Below are 27,814 nucleotides of genomic sequence, written 5' to 3'. Positions count from 1 at the left end.
TTTATGCATATCATCTGCTTTAATACTCTTGTAATTACAGTGGCAAACATCTTCTTGGCTTTTTTTTAGCGAACAAACAAAATGGTACCCCATCTTAAAATTCCATAAATAGATGTTCCTTACATATGTAGGTGTCAAATGAAAATTCATGCTTTGAAAAGTCAGGTTTTTTTTATACTGTTTATAATTGTTTACAATACACCAATTTCGTTCCATTTTGAAATAGACGGTTAATATATAAAACCATGTAGCAGCCTGATAAAACGAGCAGTGGGACATTTAAGACAAAATGAAAGAAACATTTAGCCATTATGTCTTCCTTTCATATATATATCATCTATAAATAACATTTAATGTGTAAATTTCATGCTATTTCATATATTTTCTAACTTTGTGGCACAAGGACCTAACGTCTGCTAGGGCTTTGATCAATAACTTACAGTACAATATAATAACCACAGCTGTGATTAGTCCAGCAGGATAAATGGGATTCAATAAAGGGTTTACTTGGGAACTTTATGAACACATCGAGATTAAGACTTGTGTGCATAACATACACAGTGTACAGATATCTATTTTTTTTTATCTGACAATAAATATTTCTGTGGTATGAACAAATAAACAGTGGTAAACATGAATGAACTGGTATCAGTAAACCTTAGTTGATCACAGACACGTGGAGGTGATTTAAAGAGGCAGGAAATAAAAGGGTTTAGTTTGTTTAGACCGCTCTGCTTTACTTAGCTTTTCCAACAAGCTCTTTTAAGATCAACAAATAAGCCCCTGCCTCTATTTTGCATTAAAAATTATTATTTTTTGCTCGCATGTTTCATCAACATCCAACTATGACACGACGTTTTTCTTATTTGGCTGCAACTTTCTTCTAGGTTTGTATTTTCATACCTAAAAGTCCAAGCTGTTGCACAGACAAAGATGAACCCAGTGTGACGGAACTGAAACGAAACAAAGTGACACTACATACGTATGTACAGCAACATCCACATTTACTGGCACCCTGGTATAGCCTCAACATAATCTTTCATCTTTTAGACTGGAATAAATAGCTGCACTTCTCCCAACATTGAGCTCTACCTCCCTGATCATCCTCCTCACTGTGTTTTGGAGGTGAGATGAACTTGGTCCTGGGTGAGTCTTGTTCGTTATAGTTTTAACCTTTTAAATCACTGCTCTGGTTGTGAATTTAGAGCACATTTGGATGAACAGCTACTTTGTCACATGAAAATCAACCTATCTTAATTTTGTTTTGTTTTCTCTTTCCCATTTTGAAAAGTGCCAAAGACTAAATGGGCCTCTGGTTCAGATTATCCTACGCATGGATGCAGAACCTTTCTCCCATCTAAATAAATAAACTGAGTGAAAGGTTGGATTTCTGTAATCTTTGGAGTGTGAGCTCACGTTAGTATTCTATAAGAGATTAACTAGTGGTGCTAATACATGCACTGTGTAAATGCAGAATGGTCTATATACTGCATCATCCTGAATTTAAAATCAGTTTGTTTCTTTAGAACTACGGTTTTAATGACCTGTTACATTTACATCAGATCATTTAAGCAGCACAAACATCAGAATGCAAAATAAAACTTTAAATACAACAGGTTTACTCTGCCAACATGAAAACTGTACTGCTGATGGCAGGTGAGCAGTTTGGTTGGACCAAAAATCATCCACAAATATCAATCTTTCAGACTCTAATTCGATCAAATTTGTCCTAAAACACACAAAACTCATCTGATCGAAGTTGATGTAGATCGAAAAGCATATCCAGAGACATTAAGGCAGGTTTTAGAGAGTTAAACCTTGCCACATGTTGGTTGGGAGATTTATATTACTATGGTTTTGGCACAAATATTAAAGTAGAGCTATTTGGTTCAGCGTGATATTGAGTCAGAGAACATATCAGTCAGTAGGGCTGTTGCAGAAACAAGTTTGGACTTCAAAAAAATGCTCACTGAGACAGAGCAGATTAGTCTATTCTCATGTCAAGGTTCTGGTCCCAGGAGTGCTGATATAAACAGGTAAAAGACTACTTTGACATTTTTGATTCATGAGTTTCTCATTAAGACAGTGAGAGTGAGAAAATCAGCTTCCATAAAAACGTAAGACAAGCAAGTATGGAATAAAATGGATAAGACGTTAGCAAGAGGTAGACCTTCTTGCATAGAACATCTGATATCTACACTCATTTACAAGTCAAAATGCCAAATTATTCCTTTAAAACAGTTCATCTTTAACCAAACAGCTATCCAACAATGACATTTATAAAATATTCAGTTCCAGAACGTCCACGAACACTGACAGGGAGCTGTAGAAGCAGGTGAAATTGTACAATAATCTGTAACACTGAGTCTCAACCGGATACACAACATACAGGTAAGAGCTGAGGAAAAGGGTGGTGTGGGTGAAGCTAACTGTGAGGGATGAGGGGATTATGTTGAGGCTATAGTTGCCTGATGGGGGGGAGGTTAAGGGTCTCCAGAGCACTGTGGTAGAGCTCCCTCAAGGCTCTTAGCAGATGGAGACGACAAAACATCTGGTTGAAGAGGTGAGGTAATGGCTCCTGGAAACAAGGAGAAAATATTACAGAGGGGATATGTGTTTGAGTAAAAACAAATAAATAGCAGTCCCCCTTCAGAGATATTTAATGCTTTTGAATTTTTTCATGTTTTATTTTATATTATTATTTTATATTGTGAGGATGACCCACAAAACATGCATGTTGCAGGGGTATATCGTCTAACTTATGCTGCATTTTATAGAAGGCTTATTTTTTTTCACCTCTGTTCTATCCCATGCACTTTGACCATGTTTTTTAAATTGTACTGAAATAATGTGTGACGACCACAGATGATGTAACTGTTTAGCATGTTTCTGTTGTGTGAAAGCCAAAGACAAATTGTTTCCATACAGGTCCTTCTCAAAAAATTAGCATATTGTGATAAAGTTCATTATTTTCTATAATGTAATGATGAAAATTTAACATTCATATATTTTAGATTCATTGCACACTAACTGAAATATTTCAGGTCTTTTATTGTCTTAATACGGATGATTTTGGCATACAGCTCATGAAAACCCAAAATTCCTATCTCACAAAATTAGCATATTTCATCCGACCAATAAAAGAAAATGTTTTTAATACAAAAAACGTCAACCTTCAAATAATCATGTACAGTTATGCACTCAATACTTGGTCGGGAATCCTTTTGCAGAAATGACTGCTTCAATGCGGCGTGGCATGGTGGCACTGCTGAGGTCTTATGGAGGCCCAGGATGCTTCGATAGCGGCCTTTAGCTCATCCAGAGTGTTGGGTCTTGAGTCTCTCAACGTTCTCTTCACAATATCCCACAGATTCTCTATGGGGTTCAGGTCAGGAGAGTTGGCAGGCCAATTGAGCACAGTGATACCATGGTCAGTAAACCATTTTCCAGTGGTTTCGGCACTGTGAGCAGGTGCCAGGTCGTGCTGAAAAACGAAATCTTCATCTCCATAAAGCTTTTCAGCAGATGGAAGCATGAAGTGCTCCAAAATCTCCTGCTAGCTAGCTGCATTGACCCTGCCCTTGATAAAACACAGTGGACCAACACCAGCAGCTGACACGGCACCCCAGACCATCACTGACTGTGGGTACTTGACATTGGACTTCTGGCATTTCCTTCTCCCCAGTCTTCCTCCAGACTCTGGCACCTTGATTTCCAAATGACATGCAGAATTTGCTTTCATCCGAAAAAAGTACTTTGGACCACTGAGCAGCAGTCCAGTGCTGCTTCTCTGTAGCCCAGGTCTGGGGAATGCGGCACCTGTAGCCCATTTCCTGCACACGCCTGTGCACGGTGGCTCTGGATGTTTCTACTCCAGACTCAGTCCACTGCTTCCGCAGGTCCCCCAAGGTCTGGAATCGGCCCTTCTCCACAATCTTCCTCAGGGTCCGGACACCTCTTCTCGTTGTGCAGCGTTTTCTGCCACACTTTTTCCTTCCCACAGACTTCCTACTGAGGTGCCTTGATACAGCACTCTGGGAACAGCCTATTGGTTCAGAAATTTCTTTCTGTGTCTTACCCTCTTGCTTGAGGGTGTCAATAGTGGCCTTCTGGACAGCAGTCAGGTCGGCAGTCTTACCCATGATTGGGGTTTTGAGTGATGAACCAGGCTGGGAGTTTTAAAGGCCTCAGGAATCTTTTGCAGGTGTTTAGAGTTAACTCGTTGATTCAGATGATTAGGTTCATAGCTCGTTTAGAGACCCTTTTAATGATATGCTAATTTTGTGAGATAGGAATTTTGGGTTTTCATGAGCTGTATGCCAAAATCATCCGTATTAAGACAATAAAAGACCTGAAATATTTCAGTTAGTGTGCAATGAATCTAAAATATATGAATGTTAAATTTTAATCATGACATTATGGAAAATAATGAACTTCATCACAATATGCTAATTTTTTGAGAAGGACCTGTACATGTACAATACAATACAACTGCTGGTCATAAAATTAGAATATCATGAAATTCTTTTTTTATTTCAATAATTCCATTCAAAAAGTGAAACTTGTATATTATATTCATTCATTACACACAGACTGATATATTTCAAATGTTAATTCTTTTAATTTTGATGATTATGACTGATAACTAATGAAAACCCCAAATTCAGTATCTCAGAAAATTTTAATATTACTTCAAACCAATACAAAAAAAGGATTTTTAGAAATGCTGGCCAACTGAAAAGTATGAACATGAAAAGTATGAGCATGTACAGCACTCGATACTTAGTTGGGGCTCCTTTTGCCTGGATTACTGCAGCAATGCGGCGTGGCATGGAGTCGATCAGTCTGTGGCACTGTTCAGGTGTGATGAGAGCCCAGGTTGCTCTGATAGTGGCCTTCCGCTCTTCTGAATTGTTGGGTCTGGCATATTGCATCTTCCTCTTCACAATACCCCATAGATTTTCTATGAGGTTAAGGTCAGGCGAGTTTGCTGGCCAATTAAGAACAAGGATACCATGGTCCATCAACCAGGTACTGGTGGTTTTGACACTGTGTGCAGGTGCCAAGTCCTGTTGGAAAATGAAATCTGCATCTCCATAAAGTTGGTCAGCAGAAGGAAGCATGAAGTGCTCTAAAACGTCCTGGTAGACGACTACGTTGCTCTTTAACCTCAGAAAATACAGTGGACCAACACCAGCAGATGGCATCCCAAACCATCACCGACTGTGGAAACATTAGACTGGACCTCAAGCAACGTGGATTCTGTGTCTCTCCTCTCTTCCTCCAGACTCTGGGACCTTGATTTCCAAAGGAAACGCAACATTTACTTTCATCAGAGAACATAACTTTGGACCACTCAGCAGCAGCCCAGACCTTTTTGTCCTTAGCCCAGGCAAGACGCTTCTGACGCCGTCTCTTGTTCAAGAGTGGCTTGACACAAGGAATGTGACAGCTGAAACCCATGTCTTGCATATGTCTGTTAGTGGTGGTTCTTGAAGCACTGACTCCAGCTGCAGTCCACTCTTTGTGAATCTCCCCCACATTTTTGACTGGGTTTTGTTTCGCAATCCTCTCCAGGGTGCGGATATCCCTAATGCTTGTAGACTTTTTTCTACCACATCTTTTCCTTCCCTTCGCCTCTCTTTTAATGTGCTTGGACACAGAGCTCTGTGAACAGCCAGCCTCTTTAGCAATGACCTTTTGTGTCTTGCCCTCCTTGTGCAAGGTGTCAATGGTCGTCTTTTGGACCACTGTCAAGTCAGCAGTCTTCCCCATGATTGTGTCGCCTACAGAACTAGACTGAGAGACCATTTAAAGGCCTTTGCAGGTGTTTTGAGTTAATTCGCTGATTAGGGTATGGCACCAGGTGTCTTCAATATTGAACATTTTCACAATATTCAAATTTTTTGAGATACTGGATTTGGGTATTTTCTTTAGTTGTCAGTTATAATCATCAAAATTAAAAGAAAAAAACATTTGAAATATATCAGTCTGTGTGTAATGAATGAACATAATATACAAGTTTCACTTTTTGAATGGAATTACTAAAATAAAATTTATTTTTTCATGATATTCTAATTTTATAACCAGCACCTGTATTTCTATTCATGTATTTTCATCTCAGACAGGGTATTGGGACTGAGAATATGGATGGATCCATGTTGTTTACATGGAGCTAAATACAGGACAATTCTGAGAGAAAAATAGTTAGACTTGAGACTGGGGCGGGGGTTCATTTTGAGCAGAACAGTGGCACTAAACATACAGCCAGAGTTAGAATGGCCCAGTCAAAGCCCACACCTAAATCCAGCTGAGAACCTGAGGCAAGATTTAAAAGTCCCTGTTTACTCCCCCTCCAGTCTGACTGAGCTTGAATTTAAATGCCTGCCAAACTTTTCAGTTTTTCATTTGTAATAAAGGTCCATGACACCAAACCCCACAAAACACATTGAGGTTTGTGGTTGCAACTTGACAAAATGTAAAATGTTCTGAGTGCAGGGATACATAAACGCACAAAGACCTTCAGTAATACTAACTGATTTTACATAAAGAAATTAAACCCTTAATACACATTCAGCAAAAATGAAAGACCCACTTGGGCCGTTTACAGAGTTTTAAATTTACTCTGTTATGGTCAAACACAACTCATGCAGTTTCTTCCATTTAAAAACACACACAAACACAGGAACATGTCCTCACCCCGAGCACATGGACTCTGTTGTAGTAGGAACTGAAGTCCTTACTGAGCGAGACGAGAAATTTACAGATCTGAAGGCACAGAAACGTGGAACTTACATTTAGATCTTCAACAAACTTTCGTTAATGGACAATACTGATGGCTCGTTATTTCGAACATACTTGTTCAGTTTTAATGTTCACTCTGGCTCCTCCTCCTTCACGATCTAACGCTTGTCCTGATTGGTCGAGCAGCTCCGAGAAAGGAATGATGTAATTGAAGAGCAAAAGCCACTCACCCTGTCGGGGAAAAAGGAAAAAAAACCAAAGCTCTGGGTCGTAGTATTTTAACTGCGGCAACTAACTTAAAACAACAACAAAACAACAATAAGAATATCCAAAGAAACTAAAGAAGAACCTCTTCTTTTAGAGCAGAAAAGTCAAGCTGGGACCCATCAGGGATTTCTGGGTACAGACCTGCAGATAAGTGGAATGTGGAAAATCTGTGTGAGCATTTATATTGAACCAACAACTGTCAATTTTTAACACTACTGCAGATGTTCTGAACCAGTTAAAAAATAAATATACACTCATGGATCTTTGTGGGGCCGTCCAACAACAATCTCCTCCACATAAAAGCTCATGATTCTCCTTTTATTATGTACATGTTTTCATTATTTTTTTATTAATGTACAACTGGTAGCAACATACACAGTAATCTACAAGTAATAATTCATTTTGCTGGTTAGTGATTCTGTTTTGCCAGAACAATAAATCTAATTCTCTAATCCCAATTCACATTGATCTAAGTCCAAACCTTTCTGCCAAAACCAAAATGACTTCTCAGTTATTCATTAATTCAAGCTCTCTTTTTTAAATTATAATTTATTATAAAATATTCACTTTATGAAAGTCAGTTATTGGGTTAAACTAAAAGGAACAATAGGTGATTTCCTCCTGTTGGCAAAGTAATGCAGAGATTAGCAGCAGTTGTTTGAAATAAGGGTAAGAAACGTTAAAATGCACTAAAAATATATATTTGGAGGTTAATACATTAATATTGACTCTTCCCTAAAGTTACATACAACAAGAAAACCATCTTTGGCATTAGGATATTGTCCAGTTAAGGTTGTTAACATCATTTTTCGGCGTTGTTCTATTGCCCACAGCCCAGAAATCAGTCAAAGCGTAACACTGAGGTAAATGTAGAGGTTAAAAAGGTCTAAGACTGATGTTACTGGATGTTACTACCATTCCCTACATATCTACTTAGAAAATCCTTTATTCCTTCAAGAAAGCCCCTGTTGACAGAAAATCGTTGTCCTATTTGCAGTTACATGCAAAAGGATGTGTGTGACAGAAACTAACACTGCACATCACCCTGAACATATCATCCACATGGTGAAGCATGGTGGTGGCAGCATCATACAGTGGGGGTGTTTTTCTTCAGAATGGATAAGGAAACAGTTGACTAGACATTGGATGGAGCTAAATACAGGCCAATTCTGAGAGAAAACTTGTCAGAGGCCGCAAAGGACTAGCATCTGGGGAGGAGATTCACCTCCCCTGAGGACTACTAAAGAAAAAGAACAGAAGAAAAAAAACTAAAAACACACTAAAAACAGAAAAAAAAAAAAAGATTTTATGAATAAAATGATAAAAACAATGCATTATTTCATGCTAACAATGAATGTTCTCCATTCTGTTTGGCATCTAACAGCTTTTAAAGTTGGCTAAATACAATAAAAAATGTTTGCCAATTTTGGCCAAACTAGAAGAGCAGATGTGGTAACAGGAAGTTGCTTGTCTGCAAATGGATGATGCCAGAACTGAAAGGCGTCAACGGGTCTCACCCTTCTCCACTCCTCTCTCGTAACTGTCGAACAAAGTGTGCAGTCTGGCGCAATTATACATCACAAACACGCCTCCTCTTGGCCCTTTGGTTGACACGCCCCCTTCCCTCTGGACGTCCAGTGTCACCTGAACACACGAACGTTGATCAGTCTGACTACATCGTTTAAAATCCCTGCAGCCTGAAGGTACGGATTCCAGTTAGAGACATGTTTGATATCATGACGCATCTGAAACCTGTGCTTTTTTAAGCAGAATAGGCATCTTGGGAAATATACAGTCTTTGTACATGTGCGTACAGCACCACCTGCCTGACAAGCTCAGGTGTTAACCAGAGTTTTAACTCACAGGACTTGAGTGAACAGTTGATAGTAGCTCAAATCTGACCGTGGCAGAGGTCATGACTTTGATGATGTCATCCCAGGTCTGACCTGCAACAGGAATTCATTTGCTTCATTTACATTTCATATATTGCCAATACATACAACATTGTTCAAGTTACATTTCATAACATGCACACACACACGGGTTGGCAAGTATTTATATCCTGTGAACGTCTTCAGATTCAGTCACTTTACAACCATGAACTTTGATGTATTTAATGGGATTTAATGTTTGTTTTTCAGTGTTTTTTTTTTGTTTTTTTTTACAAATAAAAATCTGAGAAGTGTGGTGGGGATCATTTGCGAGCAGCAATTTTAAATTCTTTCCACAGATTCTCAATTTAGGGCAGGATATTCACGGTGCCATTCAAACACATAAATATGTTTTGATCTAAGCCATTCCACAAAATAACTGGCTGTATATTAAGGCTCACTGTTCTGCTAGCAGGTCAACCAGTCTCAAGCCTTTTGAAACCTCTAACAGTTTTTTTTTTTTCTGGGATCGGCCAGTATTGAAGTTGAATCTATCTTCGAAACAACTCTAACCTGCTTTCCAGTCACTGCTGTAGAAAAGCCTCCCCACAGCATGATGCTCCCATCACCATGTTTCACAGTGGGGATGGTGTTCTATGTGTTTGCTGTGTCGTCTACATGGTTTGTGGTAATCTTTAAACAGGACTTTTATAGATTTCTTTATACAGACGCTTTATTCTTACCACTCAGATTTAAGGAGTGCATATAGGGATTTTTGTCCCATCAACAAATTCTCCTAACTGAGCAGTGGATCTCTGCAGCTCCTCCAGAGTTGACATGGGCCTAATGGCTGCTTCGCTGATTATAGTTCTCCTTGCTTGGCCTGTCAATTTAATCAGACTACCGTGTGGTTGCAGTTGTACCATATCTTTTACATTTCCAGAAGGTGGAGTGAACAGTGCTTCATGGGATGTTCAAAGCTTGGCATATTGTTTTATATCATAGATCTGCTTTAAACCTCTACTACATAACTGTATCCCAGTTTACTGAGAGTAAATCAGGCACAAATTAACTCTATATACTAATTTGGTGACGTTTGAAAGCAAATGGTTGCTGCGGATTAGATTTTTGCAAATAAGAGTAATGGGAGCTCAACACTACATGTCAAACTGTTAAGATTTTTATTTGTAAAAACCTTTATAAACCATTTACCATTTTCATTCCATTTCACAGTAATGCACTAATTGTCCTGGTTTATTAGAAAACACCACATTTGGACGTTTGTGGGGGAAACGTAACAAAATGTGAGAAGTTTAGGGGGTATGAATCGCAAAGCAATTTATAGAAAGAGAACAATACACACCCTCTATTTTATCTCCATACTTCATCTCAGAGGCCTCTTTCATCTGACCTTTTCTCAGCCTGGATGAGAGGAAAAGACAAGAGAGAGCTACATTTACACCAATACCTGAGCTAAAAACATACAATTACAACGTTGACAAGAAAAAACAACATTCACTAGTATTTCCTTGATTTAGTTACTGTAGAAATAGCCATTATGATTAATTAGTGTTAGTTGTGAAGATAAACAGTTGTGTTAAGGAAAGGAAGAGACCAGGATAACAAAGAGGGGACTCTGCAAATATAAAATACAGAAGAAAGTAGGGGTGTAATTGTACACAAAAACCACAGTTTGGTCTATTTTTGGTATGCTTCAGTTAAAAAAATTAATGAAAATAGGATTTTTTTTACTTTGGTCGGCAGCAAACAAAGAATCGTTTGCAATTTCTGAAATTAATGTGATTTCACTATGATCTAAAACTTCAAAAAAGTGTAAAGTATAGAACTGACTGTAGATTTGGTTGGAGCTTTTTCATTGAATAAAGTAGTATAAGCAGGCATAGCAAATGCCTGGATAGATTATACAATAATATAACCACTTGAAAATGGTCAAAGATGATGTTTAGAAATTTAGAAACATCACTGTGTCCATTTCTGAGAATAAAACAGGTTTAAATCATAGTTGTTTTGACATTTAGACACCCTAGTGCCCCAGCTGTACCTGAATGCAGCATGCACAGCTGTTTGGAAAATCTTCTCTCAACAATGGAGATTACACTCCAATCATATTGATGTACAGAGTTCGGGCTGATGGGAGGCTACAGGTAGCCATTTGGACGACAGCTGATTTTTCTCTAGTACCAGTGATGTTTACATTTACACTGACGTTTCAGGTGAGTGATTCAGTTAAGTGAAGAGCGCGCTACATACCTTATTGCTGTTGAATAATATGTATGCTGACTTAAAGTTTTGGTTCAGTCCATCTTTTTTCTCCACTGTAGCTACATGAGAAACCTTAAAGTTCCCGAAAGGCAGAGTTTAGTGATAGTAGGAAGTTTCCTGTTTTGTTTTGGTGTCACTTTTTAAAGTTGGGCTACAAAACGTTGCATTGTGCACTTACAGGGGTTGGACAATGAAACTGAAACACCTGGTTTTAGACCACAATAATTTATTAGTATGGTGTAGGGCCTCCTTTTGCGGCCAATACAGCGTCAATTCGTCTTGGGAATAACATATACAAGTCCTGCACAGTGGTCAGAGGGATTTTAAGCCATTCTTCTTGCAGGATAGTGGCCAGGTCACTACGTGATACTGGTGGAGGAAAACGTTTCCTGACTCGCTCCTCCAAAACACCCCAAAGTGGCTCAATAATATTTAGATCTGGTGACTGTGCAGGCCATGGGAGATGTTCAACTTCACTTTCATGTTCATCAAACCAATCTTTCACCAGTCTTGCTGTGTGTATTGGTGCATTGTCATCCTGATACACGGCAGCGCCTTCAGGATACAATGTTTGAACCATTGGATGCACATGGTCCTCAAGAATGGTTCGGTAGTCCATGGCAGTGACGCGCCCATCTAGCACAAGTACTGGGCCAAGGGAATGCCATGATATGGCAGCCCAAACCATCACTGATCCACCCCCATGCTTCACTCTGGGCATGCAACAGTCTGGGTGGTACGCTTTTTTGGGGATTCTCCACACCGTAACTCTCCCGGATGTGGAGAAAACAGTAAAGGTGGACTCATCAGAGAACAATAGATGTTTCACATTGTCCACAGCCCAAGATTTGCGCTCCTTGCACCATTGAAACCGACGTTTGGCATTGGTATGAGTGACCAAAGGTTTGGCTATAGCAGTCCGGCCGTGTATATTGACCCTGTGGAGCTCCTGACAGATAGTTCTGGTGGAAACAGGAGAGTTGAGGTGCACATTTAATTCTGCTGTGATTTGGGCAGCCGTGGTTTTATGTTTTTTGGATACAATCCGGGTTAGCACCCCAACATCCCTTTCAGACAGCTTCCTCTTGCGTCCACAGTTAATCCTGTTGGATGTGGTTCGTCCTTCTTGGTGGTATGCTGACATTACCCTGGATACCGTGGCTCTTGATACATCACAAAGACTTGCTGTCTTGGTCACAGATGCGCCAGCAAGACGTGCACCAACAATTTGTCCTCTTTTGAACACTGGTATGTCACCCATAATGTTGTGTGTATTTCAATATTTTGAGCAAAACTGTGCTCTTACCCTGCTAATTGAACCTTCACACTCTGCTCTTACTGGTGCAATGTGCAATCAATGAAGACTGGCTACCAGGCTGGTCCAATTTAGCCATGAAACCTCCCACACTAAAATGACAGGTGTTTCAGTTTCATTGTCCAACCCCTGTAGTTCTGCACATGGATGTTCAGCATGTCTTCATATATAAAACAATCCTGTATTTGTTCGGTACATGAGCGTACTGAACCGACAGGGCTGTACTGGGGATCCACAAACTATCGCCTTCAACATCGATATCGGCCAATGTTAGTCATTTTTAAACATATCGGTATCAAACCCATAAGTAAAACTAGGCCGATATTAAAAGTCGATGTTTATTTCCATTTTGTATCCATTTGTGTTTCTGGAGGTGGAGCGGTGGGGGGTTGACCATGTGGTATTTGTTTGGTCATGTGACATTCATTGTGATGCAGCACAAGATTGTGAGGGTGCTTAACTGAACCAGAAAAGCAATGTCAGCATTGTGGTCGATTTTTTTTACACTATCGAAAGGGTACGAAAACATATGTAATATCTGTAAACATCGGTAATTGGTCTTAACGGCCATATCAATATCGGCCAAAGTTTTCAAATCGGTGCATCCCTAGGCTGTAGTGGATATCATCGGTATGAATACGTGCACCGTTACACCCGCAGGAGAAAGGCTGTTAAAATGTAAAAGAAGCCATGAGATAAGAAGATTGAATAAAGAAAGAGACTAATGCATCTTACTGAAGGTACTGTGCAGCAGTAAGGTGAGAACCGGGGGTCTTCACAGGACCACACACAAGATGTCTCTGCAGCCACAGATAGCAAAGCAAGCAAGTAATAAGAACACAATGAGTTGCACTGTTGTGTGTAGGAGCGAATGATGGTGGTTACCTGACTGTGTGTTGCTCCGCTGGCTCTCCATAGGATTGCTATTTGCTGCTGGCGAAACTCATCCTGACAAGAAGTCACATGCAGCACTGTTGCCATGGTTCCCTGGAAAAAAGGAGCCAGGAAGGACATTTTCTTTGAGAACAAAGAGAATTCTGCAACATGTGGTGTTTGTGTGCTATGAAGGTTTGTTTGGTTGTCTCACTGTGATGTCAGCTGTGGATAGATCCAGTTGTGCCAGGTGGGAAAGGCTGTCTCTGTGCACTAGAAATAAAGAACAGATGATAAACTATTTTTCAAGCCAATTTACCACAAAGCATCGGTCCTCTTTCGTTTCCCACACCTGGTTCAAAACAGAGACCACAGTTTTAGCAAAAATGTATTTTTGAAAATACTTCAACTGACACACAATAAATATTTGAGGCTTCAGATAAACTACTGGAAATATATTTCTAAACTTCGAACTGTAGCACAAAAATACAGTCATAAATTGAGTCAACCCAGATTTCAATAGACTGAGAATGTTTTTTAAGGTACTGGAAAAGACTTTGTGCAGAGGTCCGACTCTCCTGCCATTACTAAAAGACCTTGGCGAAACATGAGTGCTTGTCGTGATCAAATCTAAAGGCGGCCCAACAAAATATTAGAGAATTTTAACTTTTTCTTCACAAAAATTGTTTGCATCAGGACAAGATGTGCAGACACAGTAGAAAATGTATTTTTTGCTATATATCTGATTTAGTGAACGGGTCTAAAACTGCAAATGCTGAACAACTCTTAGCTTAACAAAAACACACAGAGTACATCATCCATTAATCTTATTTATTAATCTCTGCTTTTAATTGTGTTTATAAAATTAAAACTTGAGCACAAACATAGAAATTTAACTTAAGGTCTTCAATAAAAAAAGAAAATAATTCTCAAATCCAGGCCTTACCTTTGCAGGTGCCCAGGGTGGGGTCGTACCCTACCAGCCCCTCCTCTTGGAAAACCTGTTTCAAATTAATCCTGAGCCCTCCTTCGTTCTCCTCCTCCACAGCTTTTCTACCTCCTCCCCCACTGGTCCTTCTGCCTCTCTCTGTTCCCTTTTCTCTGTAAGGAGAGTTCTCTAGAGCTTTCTGGATCTTCTCCTCCCGCTCATCATTCGTCCAGTTAGCTGGAGCAGTCGGCCAATCAATGCCCAGAGCCTGAAGGAAGGTGGCAACATCGCTGTCCTCAGGAAGATTTGGGCAGAAGTACACCTCAAATCTAAAGTGAGGAAGAACATTCACATCATGAAAAAATTAATTAATTACAAGCTAACATATTGAGACAGTCTGAACTTGTATTAAAACACCCCAGTGTTCCCCCTAGACTCACCCTTTTCTCCTAAACAGTGTCCCAATGTGGTTAGCCAGTAGAACAGTTCTCAGCTGGCCCAGGCTCAGTGTGTCAGGAGTGGGTGTGTTGGGTTTAGGGTGCAGCGCAGGACAGTTGAGCACCACCCAGCCCTCCATCTGACTCGAGGGCTTTAGATACTCGGTGGTTCCACCTGCCAGGACAGCCCTGAATGATGCAACCCGGTCCACTCGCAGCCTTAAGCCCTCGCCCATCACCTCCCCACCTGCCACAGGAAGTACCCCACTGCCACGTAGCGACAGGACACGGGACATCACTGCTGGAGGAACCTGAGTGGAGACACATAATAGGGAAAAGACTAAAAATCAGAATGAAAATACATAATGAACCTACAACCGGCAGTATTTTACATATACCAAAATTTGTAATTATTATTTATTATATTTTATTTACACTCTACTTAATGATAAATGTGTATACTATTACAGTGAAGTGCATTACTGGGCATATCCTATATGAGATTCTCATGCTATGAAAACCTTAAATTAACAAGCCATGGTTTCATGTTATTTAGACAAAAAAACTACATAAACTACTTTACAACAGAAACGCAAGAATCATTCCTACTGCTGCAAAAATAGTAGAATTCATTGATTATTACAGTTATAATATAATCCATAACATGTTTTGTTGTTTTGATTTTGAAAGAGACTTAGGCAGAAGGTTTGCAGAAATATGGAATAAAAACACACCAAATTTAGAAGTACTTTAGGAGTCGTACAATATTTCTGATTGCAACCGTCATTAAGTGAAAAATCTCATGTGCAAAATCTAAATTTCAAAATCCACATTAGTTGCAAAATTGCACAATGTTTCATGTTGCATGCATTAAGCTGATTTGCTTTAATAAATTTGGTCATTTGGATGGACACTCTATTTTTTTACACTCACACCTGACATTGATCCTAGTGACCGAGATGCAGAAGCACAATAAGAAAATAGTGGGGTCATTGTGATGGCAGAAAAGAAGGAGATGGGAGAAAGAAATATGGATTGAGCTACATATACTCGAAACAGGATTTAGCTATTGTATCACAATTTCATGTTTTTCCTAATCTTTTGTAGCTTTAAAGTACTTTTCAAATGCTTATTGTGCAGAGTATGATGCATTTTTCCTGTCGTACTCTTTATAGAGAAAGTTTAACAAGCTGATATTAGCTGCTTTAGTTTCCCCACCGAGTTTCCGAGTTTTTTTCTTTATAGCTGCAAACATTTCCAAACTGATAAATGTGTCTGTCCTGCAAGCAAAGAAAAAGTGCAGTAGTGTTTTGGGGCAGTTGAGCAGCAGTGTTCAGCAACAGGTGGGGGAAGGGGCACAGTTAACCTTCTCTATGCCCCATACGCCCGGAGAAAATGGTGAGGTGGTACTTTCTCTGGCGTCTCATAAAAACTGTAGGAATGAGAGGTTTAAGTGGTTTGAAGCTTTTTAAATCCTTGGCATACCTTGATGCTACCAGGCCCATGTCTATGCATAACTAAAACAAATATGCTCCAATTATTCTCCATATCACAGTCACTTCTCGTGTGACAATCTAAAATAATACAGAGTTTTGAGATACATTTTTCCACTTGAAACTGGTGGAAAGAAGATCAAGGTTGTTAGTCTGCTTCTTGGGTTTATTGGTGGTTGGCAAACAGCAACTTGGTGCATTACCGCCCCCAACTGTTGAGGATTGAGGGGAAGAATGACATTTTATTCCAACTGTTTAAAAGCCAAAAAAAGAAAACAAAAAAAAAAAAAAACAGAAAAACAATATTCTTCTAATTAAGCCTGTCGTTTTTAGATATTGCAATAAATATAGGTAAAATTTAATTCTTGAATCTTTTGTAAGATGTCCACTAAGTCAAAGTTATAAAAGTTGCTTCAATTCAATCGTGTATAAGTGAAGCTTTCCCCTCAAGCCTGTATGTGCAGCCTCGTTTCAGCACAGCAAGTTGACCCACATTAGGTTTACCACTCATGGGTTAATAACTACAGCTGCATGCAGGCTGTCGGTGTCTGCTCGAACATAATGGAAGAAAATCGGCAGGTTCTAATCAATACAGGGACTGTGGTAGTTTCTAGTCTATTTAAATGCAGTTTTTCATAGTTTTACAGTAAGCGAGCAAATGTAACTGTTTGTAGTTTTAATTACAAGCAGTTCTCTGGGATCAGCCTACGTTTTCAGGTAGATAGTTCCTTCCCTCTGTTTTTAATGGATAAGGTTCAAACAGTCGAACGTCTGAGTAGGAGCATAGATAAACAAACCGAGGAACTATATTGCTCAGCGGAGGAATAAAATGAGGAGTTTGGAGGCAGGAACTTTTGTGTGTTAATGAACGGGTGAAGATGTGATGGTACGTCATAGCGTGCAGTTAGCGTCCTAAATTTAGTTTGTACGCTTTCAGCCAAGAACCTTAAAGCTCCTGTCTGTACACCAAACGATAATGAAGTCAGACACGATATTATTACAGGACGACATTTAAATGTTATGTTATGTTAATGGGTATAACACAATGATTGACCAACCTTTCCGCCCGCATACAGCGTGTTGAGCATCGTGCTCGGTGACAAGAAGTCCCTGTTTCGCAGGTTTTTGGCGCTGCTCTCCTTAAACCAGAGCTTCTCCGGTTCGGGGAACATCCTGTCGCCTTTCCCACGGCTGGTGCCGTGGACGTGCTCACGCTTCCCTCGCAGTGCGGAGCTGAGCGCTCGCACTGTAGCGGTGATCCGCAGAGGCGAGAGCTCCTCGATGTTCTCCATCACCGCAGCGCTGGCAGGTGAGCTGATCTCGCTATCTGCTCATTCAATCTTTGTTCATGTCTGTTTTCGAACCGCTACAAGTGTTGGTGCTGTTGCAAGCAGCGGTGGATCTGCCTTGTTCTGGCCCGCTAATTATTGGTCGATGTCAGATATTGGCTCTGTGTGTGGGGGAACTGCATTGGTTGTTTACTGTCGGCGGAACTACATAAAATTCATGTTGGTCCCGTGATGCATTTTTGGTTGTACCAGTGTGGTGCCATCTAGTGGGTTGCAGGAGTAATTGCAATCTAAATGACTGCTAGTGTCTTTTTGTATTACATTGCAGGTATCGCCAGCCTAGTTTCTTGAACATTTGGCATAACATCATAACACTGGATCAGTTTCATAAAGTGTTATGCTATTAATAAACAACCATTTAAGTCATTGTAGTTATCACTATCACTGCTACTGTGTTGGGAAATGGAGTTTTAAAACTCTCATCTAAAATGTATTTTCCCTAATATAAATATAAAACCCAAAAATAAAAACTGAAACCTTTGGTTTTGTAGTGTTAGACTTGGGTTGTAGGAAGGTAAGGACAGGGTTTAATTAGACATTCTCCCTTCTAATGAGTTGCATGAATAATTAATACACAGATTAATTAGGCAGATTGTTCTTGATCCTTCACAGCAGTGGTGCTTTATAAGGGCTATGGCAACAGCAGAACTCAATGGAAGTTGAGTACAATATTTTATGCCATATTTTAAAACACTTTCTTTATTATGAGAAATGTGCAGTACCTTTTCTACTATTTGGATTCCTTTTATACAGATTCATCTCAATAAATTACCATACCATTGAAAAAGTGTCTTTATTTTAGTAATGGAAATGTCGTACTGAAATGTTGGTTCGTGTACTGTACAGTATATGTATTCAGTAACTGGCCGGGGCTCTATTTAAATGAAGTACTGCATCAGGACAGTGTGGCATAGAGGTGATCAGCCTGTGGCTCTGCTAAGGTATTAAGGAACTACAGGTTGTTTTAATAGCTGTGGTTGTTTTAAGAGGTGGGGTTTTGGTCAGTTGAGCTTGCTGGTCCATCAAGCACCGTGATACCGTAGTCACTAAAGCAGGTATTGGTACTTTTGGCAGTGTGGGCAGGTCCAACGTCCTCCTCAAAAAATAAGTTGGCAAAGCTTCTATGCAGGAGGAAGCATGACATGCTGTAATGTTTCATGGAAGATGGCTGTGCTGACTTTAGACTTCATAAAACACAGTGAACTAACACCAGTGGATGACATGGTTCCCAGAATCATTACTAAAAGTGGAAACGTCACACTGGATTATAAACTACTTGTGACAGTGACAGTAAAGGATATTCAATTCTAATGTCTCTGGTTCAGGAGTGGCTTAACACAAGGAATGAGACAGCTGTAGCTCATGACGTTGCTTTTGAAGGTGTGAACTACTGTCATCTATCGCGAAAATGGCTTTTTGCTTACAATGCTCTTGAGACTGCGCTTGTGCAGCACTTTCACCCTCCACTTAACTTTATTATGCTTGGATACAGCACTGCATGAATAGCCAGCTCCTCAAAAAGTTTTCTTTTTGTGACTTACAGTATTAATAAATAAAGGCATCGCTGTATATAATACATCTCGTCAATACATGTTTCACACGTTTTTTTTTTTAATAAGTGGGCTTTTCGTTGATAATTCACAGAGATGCACCTGCTATAGTTCCCCCACCCCCTCCTCTGCGTAGTTTTCCGTCTTAGAAAAATGACGCAAGCCGCCGCGCAAAAACATTCAGGAGGGGTTTGTTAGTGAACTGGTTTCATGGCTCTCCAAAGAGGAAAGATACACAACTGGCAGGAGAACGAGATCAAACAACTTCTAGTGATCCGGGGGACGGAGGCGATCCGTAGCCAGATCAGAGGCACGGTGAAGGACTCGGTGGTGTACAGCAGGATTTCCAAACTGCTGGCGGAGAGGGGAGTGTACTGGACTCACATGCAGGTGATCAGCAAACTCAAGTCGCTCCGAAAGCACTACTTAAGGATTAGAGAACAGAAAGCCTGCTGTGGTAATGAACGCGTCCACTGGCTCTTCTACGAACTGTGCCACAGGACATTCTTCAATTCCCCGATGGGGAACCCCGTAAAACGGCCCGAAAGCCCGACGCCTCCCCCCAGCTGTGGCGGATCAAACACCGACACTGTCACTGCCAGCCACAGAAAGCGTCGAGGACCAACAGGAGGTTGTGGTTACCCTCTGGGACGAAGTGGATGACCATGAGATCAACAAGCATTTGGGCCAAGTGGTGACAGAGGATGAGGAGTCACCGTTCAGCCCACCTGACCCCTTACAGAACAATAATACTAGTAAGTGAACACTTTTCTGTTTGTTCTACTGTAAAAACACATTGTCACCTTGTTGACCTACGCGGTTAGTGCGCAGGTTCCCAGGCTAAGTTGGGCTTGGAGTTTCAAATCTTGAAACCAGATTCCTTAAGAGTCAATTAAACTTAGAAGAAAAACTGAAGACGTTTGTGTTTGGTGATTTAATTCTTTAGGGTAACAAGGATTCTTGGCAGTAAATCTAAGCAAGTTGGAAAGCCTGTTTATTTCTCCCTAATGTGCTGCAATTGTAAGGAAAAGGCATTTGCAAGCTGCAGAGTTCTGACCATGAACAATTTGCCTAAATGTTCCCTGCCACTAATACACATTTGGTGGAGGGCGTGTGATGGTGTGGGGCAGCATCTTCATTACTGGAAAAAACAATATTGGATCCACTCTCCATGCAGGAAACACAATGGGATGCTCACTCTGCTGTGGGATCACAGCAGTGTGCCACAAATATGGCACCATTTAAAAGGAAATAAAAAGGCTATTAGATTTATTGCCAAGGAGCATTGTTACAATAATAATGATCCACCAGCTATAGATGTCCTTATTTTTTGCACCAAGTATAACATTGATTATTATAATTGTTATCTGAAGAATTTGTGAAATCTTAAAGCATAGATTTAGGTAAAATATAGATAAAATACCAGCTAAATTATTTTTTGGTTCTGAAATGCTTATTGGGCAAAAGTAAAACAAGCTGGTTTTAGTTGGCTGGGTAGTCAGCAGTTAGCTGCTTAGCAAAAATGTTGCTTGTAGTTCTTTTTTTATTATTATTGTAGTTTCAAAACAGTGTTGCCTAATAAGAATGAAAGGTGATGATCCTTTACTTTCTATGAGTTTTATGAAAAGTTTCAGCCAATATTTCCTTGTAAGCAAAGGTAAAGTATTTACAGTCCTCTTTCATCTAGCTGACTGGCAGTGTGCAGCAATGGAAGGGGGAGGTGCAGCACCACCTTACTCTGCTTCATACACCTGTAAAAACTGGTATTTTCTGTGATATCTCCTTAAAAGGACCTTCAAGACAGTATGCTAAAGAATTTTCAGTGAATTTGAAACAAACTTTTTTAAAACCGTGGTGAATGTTTATGACAGTAACCTCCCCATGTGAGTAGCAGCATCTGTAAGAAGTTCTGTGATCTATTGTCACTACCTCCCCTTGACAGCTTTAAGGTACAACAGTGGTGTATTACTGTTGTGCGTCAGACCAAAGTGAGAAAAAGGAGACCTAGGCCCAGCCCTGTAAGTGTTGTATGGAAAGTTGGTACCGTTTATATAAAAGTCCTGGAGAGTTGAGGCAGAGGGGGAAAATACTTCCAAGTTGAGTGATTCCTCTCTTTTTTTTTTTAGCCTTCTCAGTTCCTTTTAAAGAAAAGGAAAACATTAGTGATGCAGCAAGTTTCTAATTTGGTGGCTGCAACAATGGCGCATCTCAGAGACGCTGCCATGCAGGCACAGGAAGATGCTTGACTGCAGAGATTAATGAACCATGAGAGGGAAATGCAGAACAATCTCATTAGTCAGCTGATGGCTATGAGCGAAAAGATCAGTCAAGAAAACCACGAGAGAAACCTTGAAGTTGTTGACAGAATACTCTCCAGATTCCCTTCACCCTCGTCCTCCACGAATCACTGATGGACTCTTTCTGTGTGAGCGACTACAGCTCTGGAAGGATTTATAGGGGGGGTATTTGAAACATTTGACTCTTTTCTCTGCCGGCTGACTAGTGCCTAAGCCCACATTGGTCTTATCTTACAAAGAGCAATGTAAGAAGTATGATCCATGATACCCAGAAACTACTAAGAGGTACTTATTCAGGATAAAAAGGGTTCATATTCACATTACGGTTGCACATTTCTTTTGCTTGTTGCTCATTAATGTGGCTTCCATGACTGCTAAAAACCTTAAAGAAATATCAGACAACTATCTGGAAGTGCTGTTAGGACAAACCGAAGCAGGCTTTGCGTTAAGTTTTTTATGCTCCATCAAAAACCCTCAAAACTTTGCCACTGAATTTAATTTAGAAGTCCTAAATAACCTTCTAGTCACTATGTGCTTAATTTACCTCATGAGTTACACTCACCGGCCACTTTATTAGGTACACCTTGGTAGTACCGGGTTGGACCCCTTTTGCCTTCAGAACTGCCTTAATCGTTCGTGGCATAGATTCAACAAGGTACTGGAAACATTCCTCAGAAAGTTTGGTCAATATTGACATGATAGCATCACACAGATGCTGTAGATTTGTCCGCTGCACATCCATGATGTGAATCTCCCGTTCCACCACATCCTAAAGGTGCTCTATTGGATTGAGATCTGGTGACTGTGGAGGCCATTTGAGTCCAGTGAACTCATTGTCATGTTCAAGAAGCCAGTGTGAGATGATTCGTGCTTTATGACATGGTGCGTTATCCTGCTGGAAGTAACCATCAGAAGATGGGTACACTGTGGTCATAAAGGGATGGACATGGTCAGCAACAATACTCAGGTAGACTGTGGCGTTGACACGATGCTCAGTTGGTACTAAGGGGCCCAAAGTGTGCCAAGAAAATATCCCCCACATCATTACACCACCACCAGCAGCCTGAACCGTTGATACAAGGCAGGATGGATCCATGCTTTCATGTTGTTGACGCCAAATTCTGACCCCACCATCTGAATGTTGCAGCAGAAATCTAGACTCATCAGACCAGGCAACGTTTTTCCAATCTTCTATTATCCAATTTTGGTGAGCCTGTGTGAATTGTAGCCTCAGTTTCCTGTTCTTAGCTGACAGGAGTGGCACCCGGTGTGGTCTTCTGCTGCTGTAGCCCATCCGCCTCAAGGTTTGACGTGTTGTACATTCAGAGATGCTCTTCTGCATGCCTTGGTTGTAATGAGTGGTTATTTTAGTTACTGTTGCCTTTCTATCAGCTTGAACCAGTCTGGCCATTCTCCTCTGACCTCTGGCATCAACAAGACATTTGCTCCCACAGAACTGGATATTTTCTCTTTTTCAGACCATTCTCTGTAAACCCTAGAGATGGTAGTGCATAAAAATCCCAGTAGATCAGCAGTTTCTGAAATACTCAGACCAGCCCGTCTGGCACCAACAACCATGCCACGTTCAAAGTCACTTAAATCACCTTTCTTCCCCATTCTGATGCTTCGTTTGAACTGCAGCAGATCGTCTTGACCATGTCTACAGGCCTAAATGCATTGAGTCACTGCCATGTGATTGGGTGATTAGAAATTTGCGATAACGAGCAGATGGACAGGTGGACCTAATAAAGTGGCCTATGAGTGTATACTGACCAGTAACATTTCACCCAGTTGGACAGGAGATCCAACTTACACTTTACAATTACTGGTTGTCCAAAATGTCTCTTTAGAAGCATTTTTTGTATGAATACGTAATAAATTATGCATTCACGCAGCTTTAAAGCACTATGTATGCAGTTATTATGCAGGAATATTGAAGGCACAAAATGGCAAAAAGAAAAACACGATGTCCTACACCAGTCATGACACGTGAGCAGCCATGTTGGATTTTCTTGCTGTTTCACCAACCTTTTGGATAGAATTTCCTAGAAAAGCATCTGAAGCACATAAAAAAAAATTAATTAATTTAATTGGGATTTATTGTAAATCTTTAAAGATCATCACTTTTATGCAGGCCATAGTGAAAACACGGATGTTCTTCAATGAAAAAGCCTGTTTCAGGAGCTCCAAGGTACCGCAAGCACCAAAATGCTTATTGTCATGATGTTTGGGAAACATGTAGAGCTGCAGCAATCAGACTTTTTACAGGCAGATGCTGATTTCTAGTTTCCTTTAGGGACCTTTAGGATGATTACATTTTCTATAATGCATCTTAATTCATTTGTGTAAATTGTATTTTTAATACAGCAATTAAATATAACAAAGGTTGACTTGGAAAGAAAAAATGTGCTGCAGCTTGATTGCAGGAGGTAGTCATTTTGAGTCTTAATTGCTAAATGAATGAATTATAAGATTATCCCTTTTCACCCAACAAAGCATACATCCTAGATCTTAACTTTAGGTTTCATAAACTTCAAACTAGAAGTAGGGGTCAGCTTTTCCTGGCCAATACCAACTTCTGGTTTCTGTCTTTGAAGTCTAACCTACTGATTTAGATTTTGTATATATATATACATATATCATCAATCAGCCAGATATTGGAATCAGTATCATATCATCGCTCATATATATATATATATATATATATATGTTCATCAGTATAAATAATCACTTGTCCATCAAATTTACGTGGAGAACACCCAGGCTCTGCTTTGGCATTAAGAAAAGTATTTAGAAAGGAGACTTGTTTCCTGAATCAGCTACTGACTACTGAGAAAATGTAGCAACATTTTCAACGAAAGCATTTAAAGCTTGCTACATATGGGATGCATCAAAATAAAGGTTATTAGATAAAACAAATACACTTAAATCATGGTCACTGTATTTTTGAGTAGTAATCACAAATGTTAAAGATGATAAACCCCATCAAGAAAGTCCGACTCTGTTTTACAACAGTAAAAGATTTATTATAACTCTAAGTGAAAATGGATCAAAGTTTTATTGTAGAAAATAAACTCTACTTGACTTAATATTTAGGCGCATGCAGTCATGGCTGCTGTTCAACGCTATTAACTACTCCTGTCCATGTCGGCTGACTGAGCTCTGAGGTGTCAGAGATGGTGGAGATCAGGATGAGTAGATGAGTATGAAATATTTATTAAAGCAAGAGGCCCCCGGGGCCCCCTTTATGCAAGCAAATCCTTTCAGTGACCGGAGCAGTTTTTTTTCTACAACATGATCAATAAACTCTTCTCGTCCGGCGCACATATAAACACTACAGAAAAATCCCTTTCAATAAAAAAGTTGTTAAAACGTTACATGCTTCTCATCAGTCTTCCAATGTATGTTTTATTTTCTATAGCTCTTAAAATCTTCTTAGTCTGAAGGGGTTTTACTTCTGCATGTTGTACCTGAGTGTGAACAGAAGATGCAGTCAACAGTGAACCAAACCTCTCAGCTGTTTGTGGTGAAGGAAATAATTTATTATTGGCCTAATCTTTCATTTGATGTCAGTGTAACATTTACAGGTGGAGAAAGATCACTGTAACAAAGCTGCTCTTCAGTGTTTCAATAGTTGTCTATTTTTCCCAAAGCAAAATTAAAAAATACATCATATTGGAAAAAAATACACCGTTATTGATATATTAGAAACCCAAAGTTTATTAAGAAAACAACACATTTAACAAAAGGCTTCAGCTCCTACAAATGGCTGCCGTCTCTCTAAGCGTCGACGTGGGTGTCATTCTTGGCTGACACGAAATTCCCGGTTGCATTCAGGTTTACCAGCAATCCGGGAGAAAACGTGTCATTGAAGAACAACACCCTCATCATACCGCGATGACCTAGAACCCTTTATCTCCAAGTAGCCCTGCTGGTTTTAGTTTCACTTTGTTTTATATGAGGGCCAAACTGTATTTGATCATAAAATGGAGCCAGTGGTGAGTAGCTGCCTGTAGGATCACAGTGAGGACTGTGGTTGGCTTGTCTGTGTTGCTCTGTCAACAAACATGTATTTTCAGGGTTTTTTTTTTTTTTTACATTCTGTGACCCATGTTTGAAGCATGTTTTATTCACTATTGAAGAATAAAATGTTGCAATATAACTAAACGTATTAGTGACTCTGTAACTGCACCTTCCAGTATGTGTAAAACGGAGGATCTAACACCGTTGGGGTTTTTAATCCTGCTGTAGAAGTTCTCCTCAAAGGCTTGTCCGCTCATTGTGTATTGTGTACTGTGGGATGGAAACGGACCCCATAACCAGCTGGGCCTCAGAATCACAGCTGCATTATGGGTTCCGTTACAATCCCACTCACAAAAAAATAAGGTTGCAGGATGAACTCTGGTCAGGTCAGCACTGCTAAACAGAAAAAAAACAGTTACAAACAGCAAAACAAACACTGCTCAGTATTCTAGTTCATAACCTGGCACTGTAGAGGAAAAATCTAAATCTCGCTGTGTTTTAAATGTAAAAAAAAAAAAAATCATTTTCTTTTTTAAATTGTTGCAGAAACTGGTTTGAAAATAGGAACTGACTTTTCTTTCCACACTGGGCCTGTATGCTGTGAAATAATGTGGTAGTGATGTTAAAGTAACTTCCGCTGAATGTTTTTATTACGCCGTTTCCCTGCAGGCTGTGATGACTCAGTTGCACGTGATCAGGTAAGGGTCATATTGTCTCATTACAGTAATTTGAGTGGAACTTCTGTTACAATATTAAACATGGAAAGTATTTCACCTACTGTAAAGCTGGTTTTAGGAGAGAGAGTACATTAAATGCTAGATGCTTAGAAAGCTTTTCATTGGCTTGTTGTTTCAGTTTTATTTTGCTGAAGCTTAAACTTTTGTGTATGAAGGAGTACAGAGTTGTGCTGTACTTAATAAAATCAGTAAAATCGAACCAATTCAGCCTGAACTCAAAGACCGTAATTACTTGGGTTAAACTACACATTTACAATGTAATCAGAAGTGATAAACTACTAAAATCGAATGGTTTCCTTATGACTGAAGCTTAAATTCTAACAATCAAACCTGCAGCAAATTTGTCAAACTTTCCTCTGAATGTTTTGAAAAAATCAAACAAATATTGTCTTTCTTTTTACAAAAAAAGATGATGTTAATATGTCTTTGAGATTTTTGGGGTTTGGACATGTTTTTACATTTATTTCCAAGAAATGACTTGCAGTTTTAGCAGACAGATTAGATCAATCTAAAGAAAATACCAAAGCAGTGACTCCTGCTGGAAGGTGACGTTGCGCACGAGAAGGAGCGGCACCAAAGAGCCTCTGATAAATCTGTCGCAGCCTAACAACGTCTCTGCGATGGCGGAGCCAAAGAATGTATAACAACTTTTATCTCAGTTGAAAAAACAAAACAAAAGCCTGCACATTTAAAACCAGTCTGGAAATCCAGCAGCGAGGTCATGTTTTTTCAATTTCATGTTGCAGAATAGAGCTCCCAATGAGAGCACAGTAATGATGTGAGAGATAAGCCCTCACCGTAGCTTGAAAAACCTGCTGTGTATTATTTCTTTGTAAGATAAATGGAAAAAAAAAAAAAGACAGCAGGAAAGAGGTTGTACAAGAGGTCAGTCTGACAAGGAAGGGCTGATGGGGTGATAAAGAAGGAGGAGAAAGCTGAAAAAAAACCTTAAACATAGAGATTTAAAACAGCAGAATTTGGCTGATTGTGCCCAACTCAAAGCTTGCAGAAATTACATGTACACAACAGCAGAAATAGGGTTGAAAACTTTACCAGACATGACCTAAGTACACATAAGTGAACAAAAGCACTAAAATACTTTCAGTTGGACAACTGTACTTTAAACCTAAAGAACCTGAAACATTTTCACTTCTGTGGCTGTGAAACCACCATTATAACAATCCTCATCTATAACCAACACTAAATTAGAAAAGTGAGGTAACATTTTTAAAGATCTATAAATGGAACCGTAAAAGAAGACGACAAGACTGATTTGGACAAAGCCAGGTGAATAAAATCAAAGTGAAAACAAACGGCTATATAGACTCGATCTGTATAAATCAGTGGTGGAGTGTGACGAATAGGAAATGTCGAGCAGCTCACCATCATCTCGGAGCAGCAGGTCGTTCTTTGCAGTCCTGCCTGCCAACAATTCTGCTAGTCCCAACTTCCTCTTTAAATACTCCAGAGATTCATTTCACTTTCACTTCTCCAGAGCAGAACAAACTCCTCCTTTCCTTCCTTTGTCCACTACCTCCCTGCCTCCTCTCCCTTCTGCCAGGGGGCCGACTGGTTTCTTTTGTTTGTTTGTTTTTTTTATTGTCATTCTTACAGAACGACCATAGAAACCTTTTAATTGTTGACAAT

The 27,814-nt window shown here is 39.8% G+C and overlaps 1 protein-coding gene and 1 long non-coding RNA gene across 2 annotated transcripts in view; one reads left to right on the top strand and one right to left on the bottom strand.

Annotated features, from left to right (window-relative positions):
• On the bottom strand, positions 1–17,728 carry dalrd3 (DALR anticodon binding domain containing 3). The gene is made up of 13 exons (XM_047362362.1): positions 17,270–17,728; positions 14,722–15,029; positions 14,300–14,610; positions 13,568–13,626; positions 13,366–13,467; positions 13,216–13,280; positions 10,246–10,304; positions 8,875–8,957; positions 8,529–8,655; positions 7,094–7,152; positions 6,859–6,975; positions 6,700–6,768; positions 1–2,578 (listed from the first exon to the last, which is right to left on the bottom strand). The coding sequence occupies exons 1-13, from the start codon at positions 17,501–17,503 to the stop codon at positions 2,459–2,461; spliced, it is 1,713 nt and encodes a 570-aa protein (XP_047218318.1). The 5' UTR covers positions 17,504–17,728; the 3' UTR covers positions 1–2,458.
• LOC124866557 overlaps positions 17,382–27,814 on the top strand; it is a 19,128-nt gene continuing 8,695 nt past the window's right edge. The window contains exon 1 of the long non-coding RNA XR_007037857.1: positions 17,382–17,520. This is a non-coding gene — a long non-coding RNA (uncharacterized LOC124866557). The remainder of the gene's footprint in view (positions 17,521–27,814) is intronic.

This window comes from Girardinichthys multiradiatus, chromosome 1, assembly GCF_021462225.1.
Source record: "Girardinichthys multiradiatus isolate DD_20200921_A chromosome 1, DD_fGirMul_XY1, whole genome shotgun sequence".
Classification (NCBI taxonomy): Eukaryota; Metazoa; Chordata; class Actinopteri; order Cyprinodontiformes; family Goodeidae; genus Girardinichthys; species Girardinichthys multiradiatus.
Note: the sequence above shows the minus strand (reverse complement) of the source record. Positions and strands in the feature narration are given on the sequence as shown.

Coding starts and splice junctions, on each gene's coding strand:
- dalrd3 (XM_047362362.1), bottom strand. CDS start 17,503: ATGGAGAACATCGAGGAGCTCTCGCCTCTGCGGATCACCGCTACAGTG. Junction 15,030..17,269: donor CGCTGTATGCGGGCGGAAAG/GTTGGTCAATCA, acceptor GTCTCCACTCAG/GTTCCTCCAGCAGTGATGTC. Junction 7,153..8,528: donor CGAGAGAGGAGTGGAGAAGG/GTGAGACCCGTT, acceptor ACTTATCTGCAG/GTCTGTACCCAGAAATCCCT.